General features: G+C 44.6%; 1 protein-coding gene across 1 annotated transcript in view; it reads left to right on the top strand.

Annotated features, from left to right (window-relative positions):
* The window catches only part of Prtg (protogenin), a gene marked incomplete at its 5' end in the record, with an annotated part of 68,626 nt that overhangs the window by 14,780 nt on the left and 36,123 nt on the right, over positions 1-17,723 (top strand). The window contains 6 exons of the mRNA XM_042687601.1: positions 8,613-8,757; positions 10,314-10,447; positions 11,398-11,535; positions 12,317-12,475; positions 13,285-13,444; positions 14,993-15,240. Of these exons, the coding sequence (XP_042543535.1) occupies positions 8,613-8,757; positions 10,314-10,447; positions 11,398-11,535; positions 12,317-12,475; positions 13,285-13,444; positions 14,993-15,240 (984 nt within the window). The remainder of the gene's footprint in view (positions 1-8,612; positions 8,758-10,313; positions 10,448-11,397; positions 11,536-12,316; positions 12,476-13,284; positions 13,445-14,992; positions 15,241-17,723) is intronic.

Here is a 17,723-nt window from a genome sequence, read left to right as displayed (position 1 = left end):
CACTGTTAGTAGTGTGAAGGCTTGGTGTGATGTCCTTCACGTTCCAAACGGCTCAGTCTCCCACATACTCGCCACCTCACGCCCTCTCTCTGGAGGATGAGATCTCAGCATCTCAGTTCCAGTCCACACAGAAAAGTCTGCGAAATCCGACTCTCCAGTTAAACAGCACAGAAGCTGGGCGTGGAAGTGGCGCAGGTGGTCAGTAAAGGCACATATTTATTTGGGTTGCATCCAGAAAGGCTCAGGAAAATGGAAACTGTTGCAGAGACTGAATTATGGGTCCAGTGCTGAGAGGACTTTGGTCTTTCACGCTTTCTTCTCCAAATTAAAGTGGTTGGCCGTGGTGGGCATGAGTGTGGGGTGGCAAGGTGCCAGCTGTGTGGTTATGTCAGGTGTAAAATGGACCCCAGTCCTTACATCGCACTCCCTTCCTTCCTTCCTTCCTTCCTTCCTTCCTTCCTTCCTTCCTTCCTTCCTTCCTTCCTTCCTTCCTTCCTTCCCCCTCTCCTTCCATCCCTCCCTCCATTCCTCTGCCTGTCCCTCCCTCCCTTTATGCTGTTCCTGGGCTTGAACTCAGGGCCAGCCTGGGCACTGTCCTTGATCTTTTTTTTGCTCAAGGCTAGCACTCCACCTTTTGAGCTACAGCTCTACTTCCAGCTTTTGGAAGTTAATTGGAGATAAGAGTCTCATGAGGGCTGGGAAGGTGGCTTAGTGGTAGAGTGCTTGCCTTGCATGCATGAGGCCCTGGGTTCGATTCCTCAGCACCACATAAGAAAAAAGCTGGAAGTGGCACTGTGGCTCAAGTGGTAGAGCGCTAGCCTTGAGCTGAAGAGCTGAGGGACAGTGCCCAGGCCCAGAGGTCAGGCCCACGACTGGACCCCCCCCCCCCCAAAAAAAAATGAGTCTCATGGACTTTTCTGCCCAGGTTAGCTTTGAACCAAGATCCTCAGAACTCAGCTTCTTTTTTTTTGGGGTCCAGTCATGGGGCCTGAACTCTGGGCCTGGGTGCTGTCCCTCAGCTCTTCAGCTCAAGGCTAGCGCTCTACCACTAGAGCCACAGCGCCACTTCCGGCTTTTTTTTTCTTTTTGCTTATGTGGTGCTGAGGAATGGAAGCCAGGGCCTCAGGCATGCAAGGCAAGCGCTCTACCACTGAGCCACCTTCCCAGCCCAGAACTCAGCTTCTTGAGTAGCTAGGATTACATGCATTAGTCACCAGCACTTGGCTCCAGTGGTCGGTTGGTCTGTCTGTCTGTCTGTCTCTTTTTTTGTTGGTTGTGGGGCTTGAACTCAGGGTCTAAGTAAGTGCTGTCCCTGAGCTCTTTTGCTAATGCTAGGTAGTGCTCTTCTACTTTGAGCCACAGCATCACTTCTGGTTTTCTGGTGGTTAATTGGAGATAAGAGTCTCCAGGCCTTTCCTGCCTAGGCTGGCTTGGACCTGGGACTCAGATCTCAGCCTCCTGAATAGCTGGGATTACTGGCATGAGCCACCAGTACCTTGTCAGATGTGGGGCTTGAACTCTGGGCCTGGGTGCTGCCCCTCAGCTCTTCAGCTCAAGGCGAGCGCTCTACCTCTTTAGCCACAGCTCCACTTCCCGTTTCCTATTGATTTTTAAAGAAAAATGCATATAAGCTAAGCCAATCTGCAAACCATTGTAGGTACTTACAAATTCTATAGGTAAGCCTCTTTTGAATCCTAGGTTTGATCCTCTGTACTAAAAGCAAAGACAAAACAGTAAAAAAAAAAAAAAAAGCAAACAAAAAAACAAAAAACTACAATATTACTTACAATATAATTGTGATTATAATTAACTGTAATGACTTGTTATGGTGTAGACAGATAGTTCAGAAGTCATTGTTTCATGTACTTAGCAGGTCATTTGCTAGGAATACAGAATTTTAATTTTGATTAAATCGTCTTGGTCGCAGCTGGGAATGCTGGTACATGTCTGCACGCATGGCTTTTTGGGAGTCAGGAGGAGCAAACGCTCAGCCTAGGCAACTTCACAGGACCCTGTCTTAAAAAAAAAAAAAAAAGTCTGGCCCCTTTGTACAGTATTTTCACAGTAAAAAACTTAATTAAAAAAAAAAAGTCTGGGATTGTAGGCCAGTGATCCTATAGTCAATCTTAGTACCACGAAACAAACAAACAAGCATAAAACCTGGCATGCCTCTAACAGCTGCAAGGTGAAAAAGATGACATTAAATTAGCGCTTCGACATTTCCTGGTGATGGATTCTCGCGTGTGAATTGAATGTCATGTGGAGACTATTTAATTGGCGTAATAAATTATTATTGCATACATTTTAATAAATTATATTGACCCAGTATCCTCTGAGGATCTGGTTATTACGTGGGAAAGAAGAGACAAACCAGGCCTTTTGGGCTCTGAAAAAGCCAGAATCTATAATCCGCGAAAGCAACATTGTATGTTTGCGTGTGGGGGTGTGTTTGTGCATTTGCATATGGATGTACTTGTGTCTATGCAAGTGTTTGTGTATGTTTAGTGGTTTTGTATTTTGTACCTTTATGTATATTTGGTGTGGCTGTTCTGTGTATTTATGTGTCGTGTACATCTTTGTGTTTGTATGTATGTTGGGTGTTGTAGTGTATGTTTTGTGGGGTTTTGTTGTTTGTTTTTTTGGTCGGTCCTGGGGCTTGAACTGTGGGCTTGGGCACTGTCCCTGTGTTCTTCAGTTCATGTCGAGCGCTTTACCACTTGAGCCATAGTGCCACTTCCTGTTTTGTGGGTTTCTGGGTTGTGTTTGTGTTATGTGTATACATACACACATGAAGTTAGATGGAGAACAATGCTGTAAACTTAATCATCATATTATTTCCTACACGGAAGTTCTTGAATTGGTTTTAAATGTCTTGACAAGAGTGTTCGTGCCAGCACAAGTGGCTGTGGTCGACGTAGTCCTGTGCACTGCTTGATGTCCATCTTCTTTGCACTGTCTTGATTGTTGTATCTGCAGGCCATGCTGGGAGGGACATCGCTGCTGCACTGTGGCCCCGGTCCCAAAACGAATTCCTTCTGGAATGACAACCCAGACTGTCTAGGCCATTGTTGGTCCTGGCAATCACTTGGCAGGGTGCTGGAGGGAAGTGGTCTTGGGACAGACAAAGCAGGGACTCTTTCTCCTTCCCCTGAATTCATAGGAGCCACATGAGTTGAACAGGTGCACATGGCTTTCCTCTGTGTGTCGGTTCTGTGCTGTTTCTGGCTCGGTTTTGCCTTCAGAGAGGCCTGATAAGTGCCTCAGCGTGATCTCACACTGTGACTGAAAGATTGATCATCGGAGAAGAGGAGAATCCCCAGTTGAGAATGTCTTTCAAACTGAGAATAGATCTGACCCTCAGACTCAGGATTCTGTCTGGATTATGAGTCTGTCTATCATGTGTATGGAAGGATTATTCTGAAATGATAAATATTTTTGTGTGCCAGTTCTGGGGCTCCGATTCTCGGATCTCAGCCTCCTGAAGAGCTAAGATCACAGGCTGAGCCACTGGCACTTACTTGGCTTAAAAAAAAAAAAAGAAGAAATTTGAACTCAAGGTGAAGAAGCGGTTGGAAAAGTTACAAAGCAAAGTGAATTGTGGTTGGCTTTCATTTTATCAGCTCAAGGAAGGAAGTGAAGAAATGGTGGTGGTAATTTTATGGCGGTTTAAGGATTATAGAGAACTTAATTTTGTAGAGCTTTCTTACTGGCAGGCTGCTGGTCTTTATTTGGCCTGGGGGTGAGTGAGGTCTTTCTTGTACCTGATCTCCCCACGAACTGCAAAAACAAAGGCGCTTCGTTTGGCACATGAACCCGTGCCACACTGGTCCCTGACTCTCCTTCAGCACCGCAAGAAGGGTGAAGTGGATAAAGTCCCAAAGCGGATGTGGCAGCTGCTGCCAACATCCAAGTTCCAGTGGAAGCCCAGTGCTCTCGTTAGCATCGCCTGTGCTCACAGTGGGCACAAAGGGGGCGTAGGAGATCAGCAGTAACAAGGGGATGACAAGACAGTTCAGTAGCTTCTCAGGACCAGATTGTAAAGGACATGGAGAGGCAGATATGACACCAGATGAGAAAGAATTTAAGGGATTCCTAGTAATAATTTAAGGGGGACCCATCTGTCTGTCTATCTATCTACCTAATCTGCCTATATCTGTCAATTATCAATTATCTACCTAGCAATCATCTATCATTTGTCTATCAGTGACTGATCAATTATCTTCTGTATCAATCATCTGCCCATTATATATCTTCTATCATCAATCTATCAATTACCTGTCATGTAACAGCCATCAGTTATCTATCAGTCTGTCAGTGATCATTGATCATTTATCTGTCTACCAATCATCTTATCATCTGTCAATCATCTATCAATATTCAGTGCAAAGGTACAGCATCATACTGATGCTGAAAATGTTTCATGCTAGGAAATTTGGACTCATTTGCCATCACTGGTAGTCTTCTTCGTTTCCTCCCAAACACATTGGCACCATCACTAAAGATGAGTTCCTCTCATACCGGTAGACATTCAGTGTTGAAGCACCGTGGCTTTTGATCTTAAGGACATTGCTACTGATGTCTTGGTCTTGGGCTCTTTGGTGGACGTTTTAAGGAGATTGATGCCAAGAAAATGACACTTGTTCCTTTGCTGAGTGTGCATTGGAAGGAAAGTGGCAGAAGGTGACCAGGTAGGGGAACTGGTATCTTCTCGCTCTGACCGAAGGATGCAGTGAGTTGGAAGTCCCGCTGGCGGTGTGTCTCTGGTTGGTTTTTATCCTCCTGAAACTTTGACTGACAGATGGGACCAGATCTCTTGGGCTTCCTTCCTGTGCAGTTACCAGGCTGTCTTCACACCCAAGACCCAAACAGGCGGATCAGATCTGATTGAGGCAGGTTGTTAAACTGTGTTTGCAGTAGATAAAGGCAGAACGTGGGCTTGAAAGGCCCAAAGAAATGTGAGCGCAAAGAATACCTAACGAAATTAACTTTGAATCAGTATGTGTAAAACTTAAAAAGTGAACTCTAAAATTGTGGGCCTTTGCGAATCCCAGTTAAGACCCAGACTGGTTAAGAATTTCCCCAGAGCCGCCCAATCGGAGACTCTTGAGAGTCTGGGGAAAGAGGGCTGAGGTGTGGAGACGTGACTGTTGGCCACATGTCCTGCGGGTCAGCATTCCCCTGGATGGGGGTGGGGTGGGGGTGGCGGCGGGGCCTGTCCTCAGGGCCTGAACTGTAAGGATAGAAGCCCTGTGGCTTGAACCCTGCTTTAAGATACTGAGTTACTTCAGTATAAGAATATTGTATATGTCATTGAAAAAGGGAAAGTAAGATTTTTCCTATGGGGTGCTATGTCATTATAGATTCTTTATACCTTTATTTTGGGGGGGGTGCTGGTGCTGAGGCTTGAATTCAGGAGCTGGACTCTGTCCCTTAACTTCTTCCATCTACCACTTTGATCCATAGCTTCCCTTTTGGCATTTGGCTGGTTAACAGGGGATAAGAAGAGACTCACAGACTTTCCTGCCTGGCTTGCCTTCCAATCTCTGTCCTCAGACCGCAGCCTCTTGAGTAGCTTAGAATTACACGCTTGAGCCATCCGTGTTTGACTACAAATGGGTTTTAAAATCATGCATTAATTTCTCTCTGATATGTGGAAATAGACCTAAAAGGCACTGGGATATAATGAATTATGCAGGATTCTAGGTACTCATACACAGTGAGACCAAAGAGGATATACTCTTAGGAGAGAAACAAAAAGGCCGAATGTCTGTGTGCCTCTATATTTATATAAAGTTGTGTGTATGTATATGTATATATATATATATGTATATACACACACACATCTTGAAAACAGCTCCAAGATATGGAAACGAGATCTCTTATTTTAAGTTTTATTATTTGATGATTCTCTCCTTCATGTATGATCCATTCATATTTATATCTTCAGGAGGGTTGGGGGAGGGGACAGAACTTGAGGCAAAGAAGGTGAAAAAGTGCATGGACGTGGATGAGAGTGAGCTGGGCTGGTGGGTGGCGATGGGAGGAGCAGAAGACACTGAACGAAAGGAAATGACCTGATTCTTGTCACTGTGATCCCTCTGTATGTATATCACCTTTCTAATAATGATCAAGTACATTAATTAAATAAAAGAATGCATTAAATCTCTTATTCGTTGCAACCTCATAGCCACGTGGATGGCATGTTAATATTAACGTTTAGTAAATGAGTTTACTGCTCCCTGATCTTGGCGTGTGAGTTTCATTAGTCATGTGTTCTTTTCAGTGTACAGTGCGCTGACCTGTTAGTTTCAGATCAAGTAATGTTGGAGAATATTTGCATCTAAGTGGCTTTTATAGGTTTGGTTTCTGATTTTTGTTTTTTTGGTGTTTTTTTTTTTGGACTGTAAATCATAGAAGCAAATGATTAAGTGGCCCGACGAAGAGGCGGAAGTCACAAATAAAATAGGCACTTACATTTATTGTGTTTGTGAGGTTGCGGGGCGGGGGGGGGGGGGGCACGGCCTGCTTCTGGAGATCCTGTTTCTTGCCTGCCTTTGAGGGCCTTGGCCTCTTAACGACTCCTTTCCCCCCGGTGCTGGTGGGCTCTGGTTTACATTGGCGCAGTGGAGGGAGGAAGGAGATCAGGTTTCACAAGGAGCCTGTGGACTTGTAAAAATCCAACCCCACTGCAGCACCAAAGTCCACCTCAGGAAGCCACTGGGAGCGGCGGTGCAGAGAGCCTGAGGTGCTGGCCACTAAATCCGTGCAGAGTCTGTCAGTGCTCACGAGCATCGGTGGACTGAAATGTCCTCGGACACAAGCATCCACTGTGAAGAACACATTCAGTTTCCGAGCTTAAGCACTCTACTTTAAAAAAGGAGCACAGTGTTGGTGGCAGAGACACTGCCTGCTAGGTTGCATGTTGCAAGGGCTCTGGGGTCCGTTCTCAGAAAGAGACAGGAGGGATCCAAATAGGAAAAGCAATGCTTGCCTGGAGAAAAGTGTAAGACTCATAGCACGAGCGTTTCCAAACTTTCTAGTATTTATTCATTCAGTCAGTTGTGGAGCTTGAACTCAGGGCCTAGGTACTGTCTCTGAGATCTTTTTGCTCAAGGCTAGTGCTCTACCACTTTGAGCTACAGCACCATTTCTGGTTTTTAAGTGGTTCGTTGGAGATAAGAGTCTCATGGCCTTTCCTGTCCTCAGATCTCAGCCTCCTTTTTTTTTTTTTTTTGTTGGTTGTGGGACCTGAACTCTGGGCCTGGGCACTGTCCCTCAGCTCTTCAGCTCAAGGCTAGCACTCTACCACTTGAGCCACAGCACCACTTCCAGCTTTTTCTGCTTATGTGGTGCTGAGGAATCGAACCCAGGGCCTCATGTATGCAAGGCAAGCACTCTACCACTGAGCAACCTTCCCAGCCCTATCTCAGCCTCCTGAGTAGCTAGGATTACAGGCCTGAGCCACCAGCTCCTGGCTAACCTTTCAATTTTGATTAAAATTATATACACTTACATGCACATATGCCACATATATACTTACCTGTAAGCAATACAGTTATCTATACATATGCACATATACACATGCATGTATGCGCATATGCTTCTGCTATGTATATATTTATGTATGCATGCATGCATGTATTACTGGTACCGGAACTCAGGACCTCATACTCTTGCATTCTGGATCATGGCTAGCACATTTAACCACTTGAACCACACCTACAGTCCAGCATTTTGCTGGTTTATTGGAGATAAAATGTCATATTTTTCTGCCTGGTCTGACTGATCAGTGATGCCTCAGGGCTTGGCCTCCTTCCTAGTTAGGATTGTAGGTATGAGCGTCCAACAAGCTGCACGCGCGTGCGTGCGTGTGTGTGTGTGTGTGTGTGTGTGTGTGTGTATTCATGGTATTCCTCTTATCTGGAATACTTTGTTTTTATATTTTATCCAAGCACAGTAGAGTCTTCAAAAGCTAATTCAAGGCTGAGTTTGATGTCTAATTTGCAGGGCATACCTGTAATCCCAATTATTTGGAAGGTGGAGGTAGGAAGATCTTAGGAAGTCTTAGGCCATCCTGAACCAAAATGTGAAAAACAAACCAAAAAGCATTATGGACAATGCTCAAGTGGTCAAGCATGCGGCCTTGAATTCAATCCTTAGTACCAGCCAAAAGCAACATAAAAGCTAATTCAAAACCTGTTTCCAGCTGGGTACTGGTGGCTCACACCTGTACTCCTAGCTACTCAAGAGGCTGAGATCAGAGGCTCCTGGTTCAAAGCCAGCCCAGGCAGGGAAGTCCATGAGACTCATCTCCCAGTTAACCACCAGAAAACTGGAAGTGGAGCTCAAAGTGGTAAAGCTCTCTCCTTGAGCAAAACAGCTCAGGGACAGTGCCCAGGCCCTAAGTTTCAAGCTTCATGATGGGTAAAAATTTTAAAAATCAAATCCAGGGTTTTTACCTGACTACTTTGTCTTTATTTTCCTTTCCTCTGATGCACAGCAGTTTTTGAAGTTCAGACCATACACCTCAGTACAGAAGTACCAGTAATACTGGTTCTGTATGTTGGGCTGATACAGTGCTCATGTTAGACTGGTCATGTTTTGTCCTGTAGCTATTTCTGCATTTGAAGTTCAGCCGGTGTCCACCAAGGCTCACGAAGGCGGAGTTGCTCGATTTGCCTGCAAGATTTCATCCAACCCTCCTGCCGCCATCACGTGGGAGTTTAACCGCACGGCTCTGCCTGTAGCGACAGACAGGTGAGTGTGGAGTTTGCCTCAAGGTGGCACTGCAGTGATGAAGACTTCATCTGTGGCTGGAGCAGGATAAGGATGGGGGAGGGATGTACGGGGTGATCATTTCCCAAGACATTTCAAAGTTAGCAAAGAATCACCTCCATCTCTGACACAGGGGGGTGGGGGGGTGGAGGGGGCTGGTGGCGTGGTTGCTTGTATGGCTTAGAATTCCAGTAGATCGCCTTTCTACAGCCACATTCCAACATGGGCCCCTGTGAGTCTGAAATTTATAGCCCAAAGCTTTATGAAATAAATAAGTTATTGCGGGGGAGTGGGGGATATGTTCATCATGGGGCTTTGAACTCAAGGCCTGAATGCTTTCCCTGAGCTCTTTTTGCTCTAGGTTAGCACTCTACCACTTTGATCCGCAGCCCCACTTCCTGTTTTTAAGTGGTTAATTGGAGATGAGAGTCTCATGAACTTTCCCTGCCCAGGCTGGCATTGAACTGAGATTCTCACATCTCAGCCTCCTGAGTAGCTAGGGTTACAGGCTTGAGCCACTGGCTCCCAGCTAATAAATCTAAATGATGTGAAAAAAGTCAGGAGTAAGAAAATAAATCATAATAAGGTCTGGGCCTTGAGTTAACTAAGTTTCAGCTAGATCAAAGGAATTAAAAGCTCTGTAAGGGGCTGGGAAGGTGGCTCAGTGGTAGAGTGCTTGCCTTGCATGCATGAGGCCCTGGGTTCGATTCCTCAGCACCACATAAGCAAAAAGAAAAAAGCTGGAAGTGGTGCTGTGGCTCCACTGGTAGAGGGCTAGTCTTGAGCTGAAGAGCTGAGGGACAGTGCCCAGGCCCAGAGTTCAGGCCCCACGACTGGATCAAAAATAAATAAATAAAAGCTCTGTAAAATTAGTGTAATAAAGTTCATGTTCCCCATCCTACAGTTATTCATATCTCAGAGATCCTCAGTGACCCAAATGTAAGCAAGAAAATCCAACTAATATTTGAATCCAGGCACTGGTGGCTCATGCCTGTAATCTTAGCTACTCAGGAAGCTAAAATTCGAAGATAGCAGTTTGAAGCCAGCCTGGGCAGGAGAGCCTGTGAGAATCTTAATCTCCAATCAACTACTCAGAAAAAGCCAGAAGTTGTGCTGTGGCTCAAGTGATAGAGCACTAGCCTTGAGCACAGAGACTGACAGCGCCCAGGCCCTGAGATCAAGCCCCAGGACCGGCCTTTCCTTCCCCCCCCCCCAAAAAAAAGTGAATGTGTGATTCTGTTGTTTGAATTGAACCCCAGATCTGGAGCATGCGAAGCAAACACTGTCAGTGAGGTACACCCCAGTCCAAGATAATGTTAACAGAGAAATCTTGGAAGCATTTCTTTCTGGCTGGAGGCGTGGCTCAAGCGATAGAGAGCCAGCCTAGCAAGCGGGAGGGCCAAGTACCACCCCCAAGAATCTGAACAGCTCAGAGAAACAGGTGTTCTCTTTTAGGATTGTCAAAGGGATGGAGCGTACTCGTTCCCGTCGTAGGCCATGTTAAATAAAATGTGTAATTATATTTCTTTGTGAAACAGGATAACGGCCCTGCCGACAGGTGTGCTCCAGATCTATGATGTGGGCCACATGGATGCCGGGAGTTACCGCTGCGTGGCCTCCACGGTAGCTCACCGACGGAAGAGTATGGAGGCCTCCCTCACAGTCGTCCCAGGTACCACACTCAAGGCTCTTGCCTTTTCAAACTTACTGTTTGCTCATGTGGTAGCCAGGAACCGCACCCAGAGCCTCATGCATGTGAGGCAAGAACTCTTCCACTAAGCCACATTCCCAGACTGCCTTTTTCCTTTTTTGTGTGTATACTAGTATTTAGGCTCAAACTTGGGGGCGCTTGCTCTCACTTAGCTTTGTTTACTCGAGGCTGGTGCGCTATTACCTGAGCTATAACTCCACTTTTGGCTTTTCACTCAAAGTCTCATGGACCTGTCTGCCCTGGCTGGCTTTGAACTGGGTCCTCAGGTCTCAGCCTCCTAAGTAGCTGGGATTATAGGTATGAGTCACCGGCATCTTGTTCTGTTTTTATGAATTTTATTCACTTGTCTATTGCTTTTTCTCCTGTGTTTATAATAGTATTCCATAGCAAGTAACGTCTTCATATAATTCATATCATTGCGATCCATTTGGAAAATGGTCACCTTAATCTTTTAATTCTCCTTCCCCAGACTGACTTGTTTTCTGCTATCTCAACTTGTTTAAGAAAAATAATTTGCTGTACAAATACTTCACCTTTGTTTGGAAAAACTATAAAATACAGAAAGTACATTAAAAAAAAACAAAAAAAAAAACACCACAGCATGGCCGGTGCCATTGGCTCACACCTGTAATCCTAACTGCTCAGGAGGCTGAGATCTGAGGATCACAGTTCAAAGCCAGCGCGGGCAGGAAAATCCATCAGACTCTTTACTCTGAAACTTCTGGTGATCATTGAGTTGCACTCTGCAGTAGAGGGATTGTATCATGGATGAGTTATAGATCATAGGAGTGTATAGAATTCTGACACATTTCTTATATCTGAAAAGAAAAGTATATCAGAATTGGTGTTGTAACATATTTTACTTATATCTTACTCATACTTGCCTGTGTTCTGTGTCTTCTTCCTCAAAGCAAAGGAGTCTAAATCCTTCCTCACGCCAACCATTGTAGCCGGCCCGCAGAATGCAACAGTGTCTCTCCACCACACGGTTGTTTTAGAGTGCGTGGCTACAGGAAATCCCAAGCCAATCATTTCTTGGAGTCGCCTTGGTATGTGTTGGGGTGCGGGGTGATGGTGTGGAGAAGGGAAGTCTCCTGCCCCTGCTTTGTGTATTCTAATAAAATATTACTTTACAAGTCAGGGACATTTTTGGCACTAGTAAATGGTGGTGTCCGTTTGGCAATTCCATGTGAAGAGAAAAGCTTCTTTGTTGATGTTGTTGTTTTTGTTTTCTGTGTTGATCCTGGGGCTTGAACTCAGGGCCTGGTTCTTTGTGTTCAAGGTTGGTGCTCTACCATTTTGAGCCACAGCTCTACTTCTGGCTTTTTGGTGATTAGTTCAAGAGAAGAGTCTCATGGAAGCTGGGCACTGGTGGCTCACACCTGTAATCCTAACTACTCAGGAGGTTCAGATCTGAGGATTGTGGTTTGAAGCTAGCGCAGGCAGGAAACTTTGTGAGTCTCTTATCGCCAATAAGCTTCTCAGAAAAAGCCGGAAGTGGCGCTGTGGCTCTAGTACTAGAGTGCTCGCCTTGAGCACAGAGAGACTCAGGGACAGCACGTAAGGTAAAGCAAAGTTCAAGCCCCAGGACCTGCAAAAAAATTAAAAAGAGTCTCATGGACTGTCCTGTCCAGGCTGGCTTCATACCATGATCCTCAGAGCTCAGCCTCCTGAAAAGCTAGAATGATAAGCACCTGGGTGAGAATAGATTTTACTCTGAAGATGTTTATACTTTTTTTGATCAGTGTCTTGTTGGATAGTATGAACTTGAGTTGTCATTTCAGATGATGCATTCACACCATTTTAATTGAAGTCTTCTCTTTGCCACAGATCACCAGTCCATTGACGTCTTTAACACCCGGGTACTAGGAAATGGTAACCTCATGATATCTGATGTCAGACTGCACCATGCTGGAGTGTACATTTGTCGGGCCACTACCCCTGGCACGCGTAACTTTACGGTTGCCATGGCCACCCTAACGGTGTTAGGTATGGTTCCTTCGGTTCTGTCCTGAAGAGAATATTGACATTTACACATTTGGCCTTTTCTCTCTCTTAGAGGTTATATGTATGGTTCCTGAGTTTTGCAGCATTGATGTGGATGTGGATAATAAGTCTTGTGATCCAACAGTTAATGTTAGGGAAAAGATGAAGTCCTCCGGTAAAAATATAGTTACAGAGTTATTCTCCCTGTTTGCCTACGGAGCATTTTATTGCTTATCCAAGCTTCCCTTTGTTCTTCCTCACACAAGTATCTGCACCCATTTGCCAGTGGGAAGCTTTAATCTGTTGATTGTATGCATTCACTCACAAATATATACCTGGGCTATGGGCTGGGAAGGTGGCTTAGTGGTAGAGTGCTTGCCTACGCATGAAGTCCTGGTTTTGATTCCTTAGTACCACATGAACAGAAAAGGCTGGAGGTGGAGCTGTGGCTCAAGTGGTAGAGTGCTAGCCTTGAGCGACAGTGCCCAGGCCCTGAGTTCAAGCCCCAAGACTGGCCAAAAAATAAAAATAAACACATCACACACACACACACACACACACACCCTCTGGGGTTTAATTGGCAAGTGTGGGTACCATACTTGTAGTGTCATTTCTGTCCATGGTGTCAGCAGGGGAAGTGGACACAAACTGAGCAATGCAGAGGAACAGCTACCCAGAGAGATGCAGGGCTATAGACAGGAGGCTCCGGATGTCAGACAGCTTCAGACACGGGGCAGGTTTCTTCCACTGACTTCATTCTGATTTGTTCCTATTAAGAACACAGAATATGTTCCCCCCCCCCCTAAAAATAGCTCCTCCTTCATTTGTGGAATGGCCAGAGAGTTTAACGAGACCTCGAGCTGGCACTGCTCGGTTTGTGTGCCAGGCAGAAGGAATCCCCTCGCCTAAGATGTCCTGGTTGAAAAACGGAAGGAAGATCCATTCCAATGGGAGAATTAAAATGTACAACAGGTGAGCCATATCATTTTGTGACTATTGTATGTTTCTTTTAAAATTTGAAATGATTATAATGCTTAAGAATTAAAACTAAATTTTAAGTGGAAATAAACTTGAGATACCCAACGTCGTTAGTGTCCCATAAATCCTTTTTCATCATCATAGTAGTAAAACACAGCAGTAGTAGATCATACCCAAAGGAATGCTGGGAAATTCCCTAATCTGCGGTTCTCTCCTGGTGGGCCTCTAGCTGTGCTACTACAATCAAACATAGCAACTCTTTGGGCTCTCAGTTCCTTCTTCTATCAGATGAGCAACTTAGAATTAAACAATTTATGCTATAGAATCATTCCATATCAGAAGTGGTGCAGTGGCTCAGGTGGTAGAGCGTTAGTCTTGAGCTGAAGAGCTGAGGGATAGCATTCAGGCCCAGAGTTCAAGCCCTATGACTGAAAAAACAAAAAAACAAAAAACAAGAATTATACCATATCGTTCAAACTTAGTGACTTTGAAGCCATACATTGGTGTAATCTAGTTACTCAGCAGTCTGAGATAGAAGATAGAGGTTGGAAGCTGGCCTGTGCAGAAAAGTCTGTGGAACTCCTAGCTCTGAGATAGGCAGCAAAAAGCTGGACTGGATACCTGACTCAAGTGGTAGCATGCCAGTCAACAAACGAGCTGAGCAAGCATGAGGTGTTGAGTTCAGATCCCTGTACCTGTAGGAAACAAAACAAAATTCAAACAACAACAACAAAAACCAGATGATCCTGACAGTGTAATTTTATTAGTGTAAACATAAATTCTTAAACTATTCTCGCTTATATTAAATGAAACTTTGGGAATTTTTGTTGACCCAAGTTTTATGTGTATATCATCATGTATTAGTTAAATGATTTTGTAGCGGAATGTACTTTCTTAATAAAGGTCAAAAGTAAGAGTATTTTTTTTTTTGTGGTTTCAGAGGTTTGAACTCAAAACCTTGATCTTGTCCAATGCTCTCCAGTCCAGAAAGACCAAATTTTAAAAGGAAATTTAGTTATTAACCTTAAAGTAAAGAGAACCTGGCCAGGTAGGTTAGTGTTCATATACAATCTGTTCACTAAAGACAGGAGGATCAAGACCAGCTTGGGATACATAATTAGACCTTATTTAAAAAAACAATAATCATCAAGAGCTGAGAATGTGACTTAGTGGTAGAGTGCTTGCCTAGCATATATGAAGCCCTGGGTTTGGTTCTTCAGTACCACATACAGAGAAAAAGCCAGAAGTGGCACTGTGGCTCAAGTGGTAGAGCACTAGCCTTGAGCAAAAGAAGCTCAGGGACAGTGCCCAGGCCCTGAGTTCAGCCCCAGGACTGGCAAAAAAAATTAATTTTTATAAAACATTAATTGTATCTACTTATTTTTTGCTTTTGTGGAACTGAGGAATGGAACCCAGGGCCTCATGCATGCTAGGCAAGCACTAACACCAAGCCACAGACCCAGCCTCTTAGACTCATTCTTACAGGGTTTGTTTTTGTTTTTTTTTTAAATTATCCTAAACGGTTTTCTTTTCTTTCCTCAGTAAGCTGGTAATTAACCAGATTATTCCCGAGGATGATGCTATTTATCAGTGCATGGCTGAGAACAGCCAAGGGTCTGTTCTGTCCAGAGCCAGGCTGACCGTTGTGATGTCGGAGGACAGCCCGAGCGCCCCCTGTAACGTGCACGCCGAAACCATGTCCAGCTCCGCCATCCTCCTGGCCTGGGAGAGGCCGTTGTACAATTCAGACAAGGTCATCGCCTATTCCGTGCACTACATGAAAGCAGAAGGTAAGCGGCGCATGCAGTGCAGGGTAGGTGCCCCCGCTGCCAGGACTTGGGGTTTGAGCTTGGAGCTGGTGTCTATGCTTGTGAGCCTCCTCACTACTCGGGAAGTTAAGATCTGAGGATTGTGGTTTGAAGCCAGCCCAAAGAAGATAAAATCCGTGAGACTCTCCTTTTTTTTGGTCAGTTGTGGGGCCTGAACTCTGGGCCTGGGCGCTGTCCCTCAGCTCTTCAGCTCAAGGCTAGCTCTCTACCTCTTGAGCCACAGCACCACTTCTGGCTTTTTCTGGGTGCTGATGAATTGAACCCAGGTCCCCATGCATGCAAGGCAAGCAGTCTACCACTGAGCCACATTCCCAGCCCTGGTGAGACTTTTTTTTTTTTTTTTTTGGTCCGGTTGTGGGGCCTGAACTCTGGGCCTGGGCGCTGTCCCTCAGCTCTTCAGCTCAAGGCTAGCGCTCTACCACTTGAGCCACAGCACCACTTCCGGCTTTTTCCCCCCTGCTTATGTGGTGCTAAGGAATCGAACCCAGGGCCCTCAGGCATGCAAGGCAAGCGCTCTACCACTGAGCCAACTTCCCAGCCCCCCTGGTGAGACTCTTATCTCCAGTTAACCAGCAAAAGCTGGAAGTGGTGGCTGGCTTGAGCAGTAGAGTGCCAGTCTTGAGCCAAAAAGGTCAAACAACAGATGGCTCAAGGCCTTGAGTTCAGTTCCCGTTACTGATGTGCTTGCGCGGGCACGCGCACACACACGTGCATGTGCACACGGAATTGGTTTTCAGAGTGAAGGATGTCTTATGTAATACCCCCAAGATATTTTTGAAATTGTATATTTTTGAAATGATTGCCCATGAGTCTGTTCTTTTTTTTTTTTCTAAATTTGATATGATAATATTCTGTATATATGAGTTTCATTTAGGATTTTCTGCTTAGAAATAAGTACCGGTATTTAATATGAAGCATCTGCCTGCTGGAGATGACAGTCATGTACTTAGGAATTTCATGCCACCGGGGTATAAATTCCTGACGTGAGGTTGATAGCAGTTACCAGGACCAGCTATGGGACTGTTGAGTAAAAAAAATAAACTGTAGACACTGGAGCATGTTATTTTTAAGCAGGAAAGCAAGCATCAAATTCTCCTCATATTCTATATAGACTTTGAATCATTTCTGTCATCATCTGGAAACTCTATGGATATTGAACAAGACACTTTACTAGTATATCATTTACTATATAAAACTAAGTATCAAATTGCTGTTCAAAAAAATTTTATTTTGGAAATGGTGGTATATCTCCAGTGGTAGAACGCCAGCCTTGAGCAGAAAAGCCAAGCAAGATCATAAGGCCCTAATTAGGTTCAAGCCCCAGTAATGACACCAATTCTTACTTAAAATATTGGCTCCATTCTTGGGCATCTTTTTTTTTTTTTAATTCTTCTACGTTTTGGCCAATATCTTCAAAGAAAAATAAAATTACTTATTAGTCTTCATGAATTTTCTTCATAGAAATTATGGTCTCCATGTTCTAGTTCCATACAGTAGGCAGCCTAGTTTATATGATATATAATTTCGGTATGTCTATATATACACACCTATTTTTGCCCTGGGGTTTAGTATACATTATGTATACTTTAATATATAAATATATAACATATTATATGATATATTCTATAGTTATATATCATATAACGTTTTAAACCCCCAAAGAATGGCCATGTGTTAAAGTTAGCTGGAGACAGGTGGTTTGTTGGTGGTGCAGTTTGGGTCTTGGGCACTTTGAAGTAGTGTTTTGAAAAGGAATATTTTGAATGCAAATCAGGGGTCCTGGCAGCAAGAATAATGGGGGTCTGATAACTGAGCTGGGTGGAGTGTGTTAATTCCCCTTGCTGTGATTGAGGAGGGGGGAGGGGGGATGGATTGGTGGGGGCCTCTCGGTTCCCTATTATGAGTGTTTCATTAGGGCTCTGCATGTGGCAGTATGCTCTATTCAAGAGAAAGAACAGGCCTTTTAATTCCAACTCAAGGACCTTGTTTGGTAGGTCAGAAATCGTACTAGACAGGTCCTAATTAACGAGCCATTAGCCTGTCTGTTGTGAAATGCCTGTAATCTTGTCTAATTAAAATGCTATCAAGTTAATTCAGAAATGTGGGAAAACTGAATACTGGAATGTGCCTTCTGTGTTGTTTATCAATCCGGCGCTAGAGAGTTTTGATTAAGTTGACAAGCTTTGGCTGGGAATTGTTCGAGGGACACAGTGGCTGCTGGTGTCCCACGTTATAGTCTGCTCTGTAGGAATTAAACCCGTGGACAAATCCTCTTCTGTACCTCACAGTGCATATTTTTATTGAGAACTGCTGAGGATCTCTCCCTCCCTCCCCACCCTACCCCCCCAAACCCCTTCTCACTGTGGGACATTGACTTCCAATTCCTTTGCATTCGGTGTAAATCACAGAACAAATTGTGTCAGACAAGTTTCGTTTGCTTTGGT

Source organism: Dipodomys spectabilis, unplaced genomic scaffold (assembly GCF_019054845.1).
Source record: "Dipodomys spectabilis isolate Male_0828 unplaced genomic scaffold, ASM1905484v1 ptg000108l, whole genome shotgun sequence".
In the NCBI taxonomy this organism is placed as follows: Eukaryota; Metazoa; Chordata; class Mammalia; order Rodentia; family Heteromyidae; genus Dipodomys; species Dipodomys spectabilis.
The sequence above is the reverse complement of the archived record's forward strand: the minus strand, read 5'-3'. Positions and strand labels throughout refer to the sequence as shown.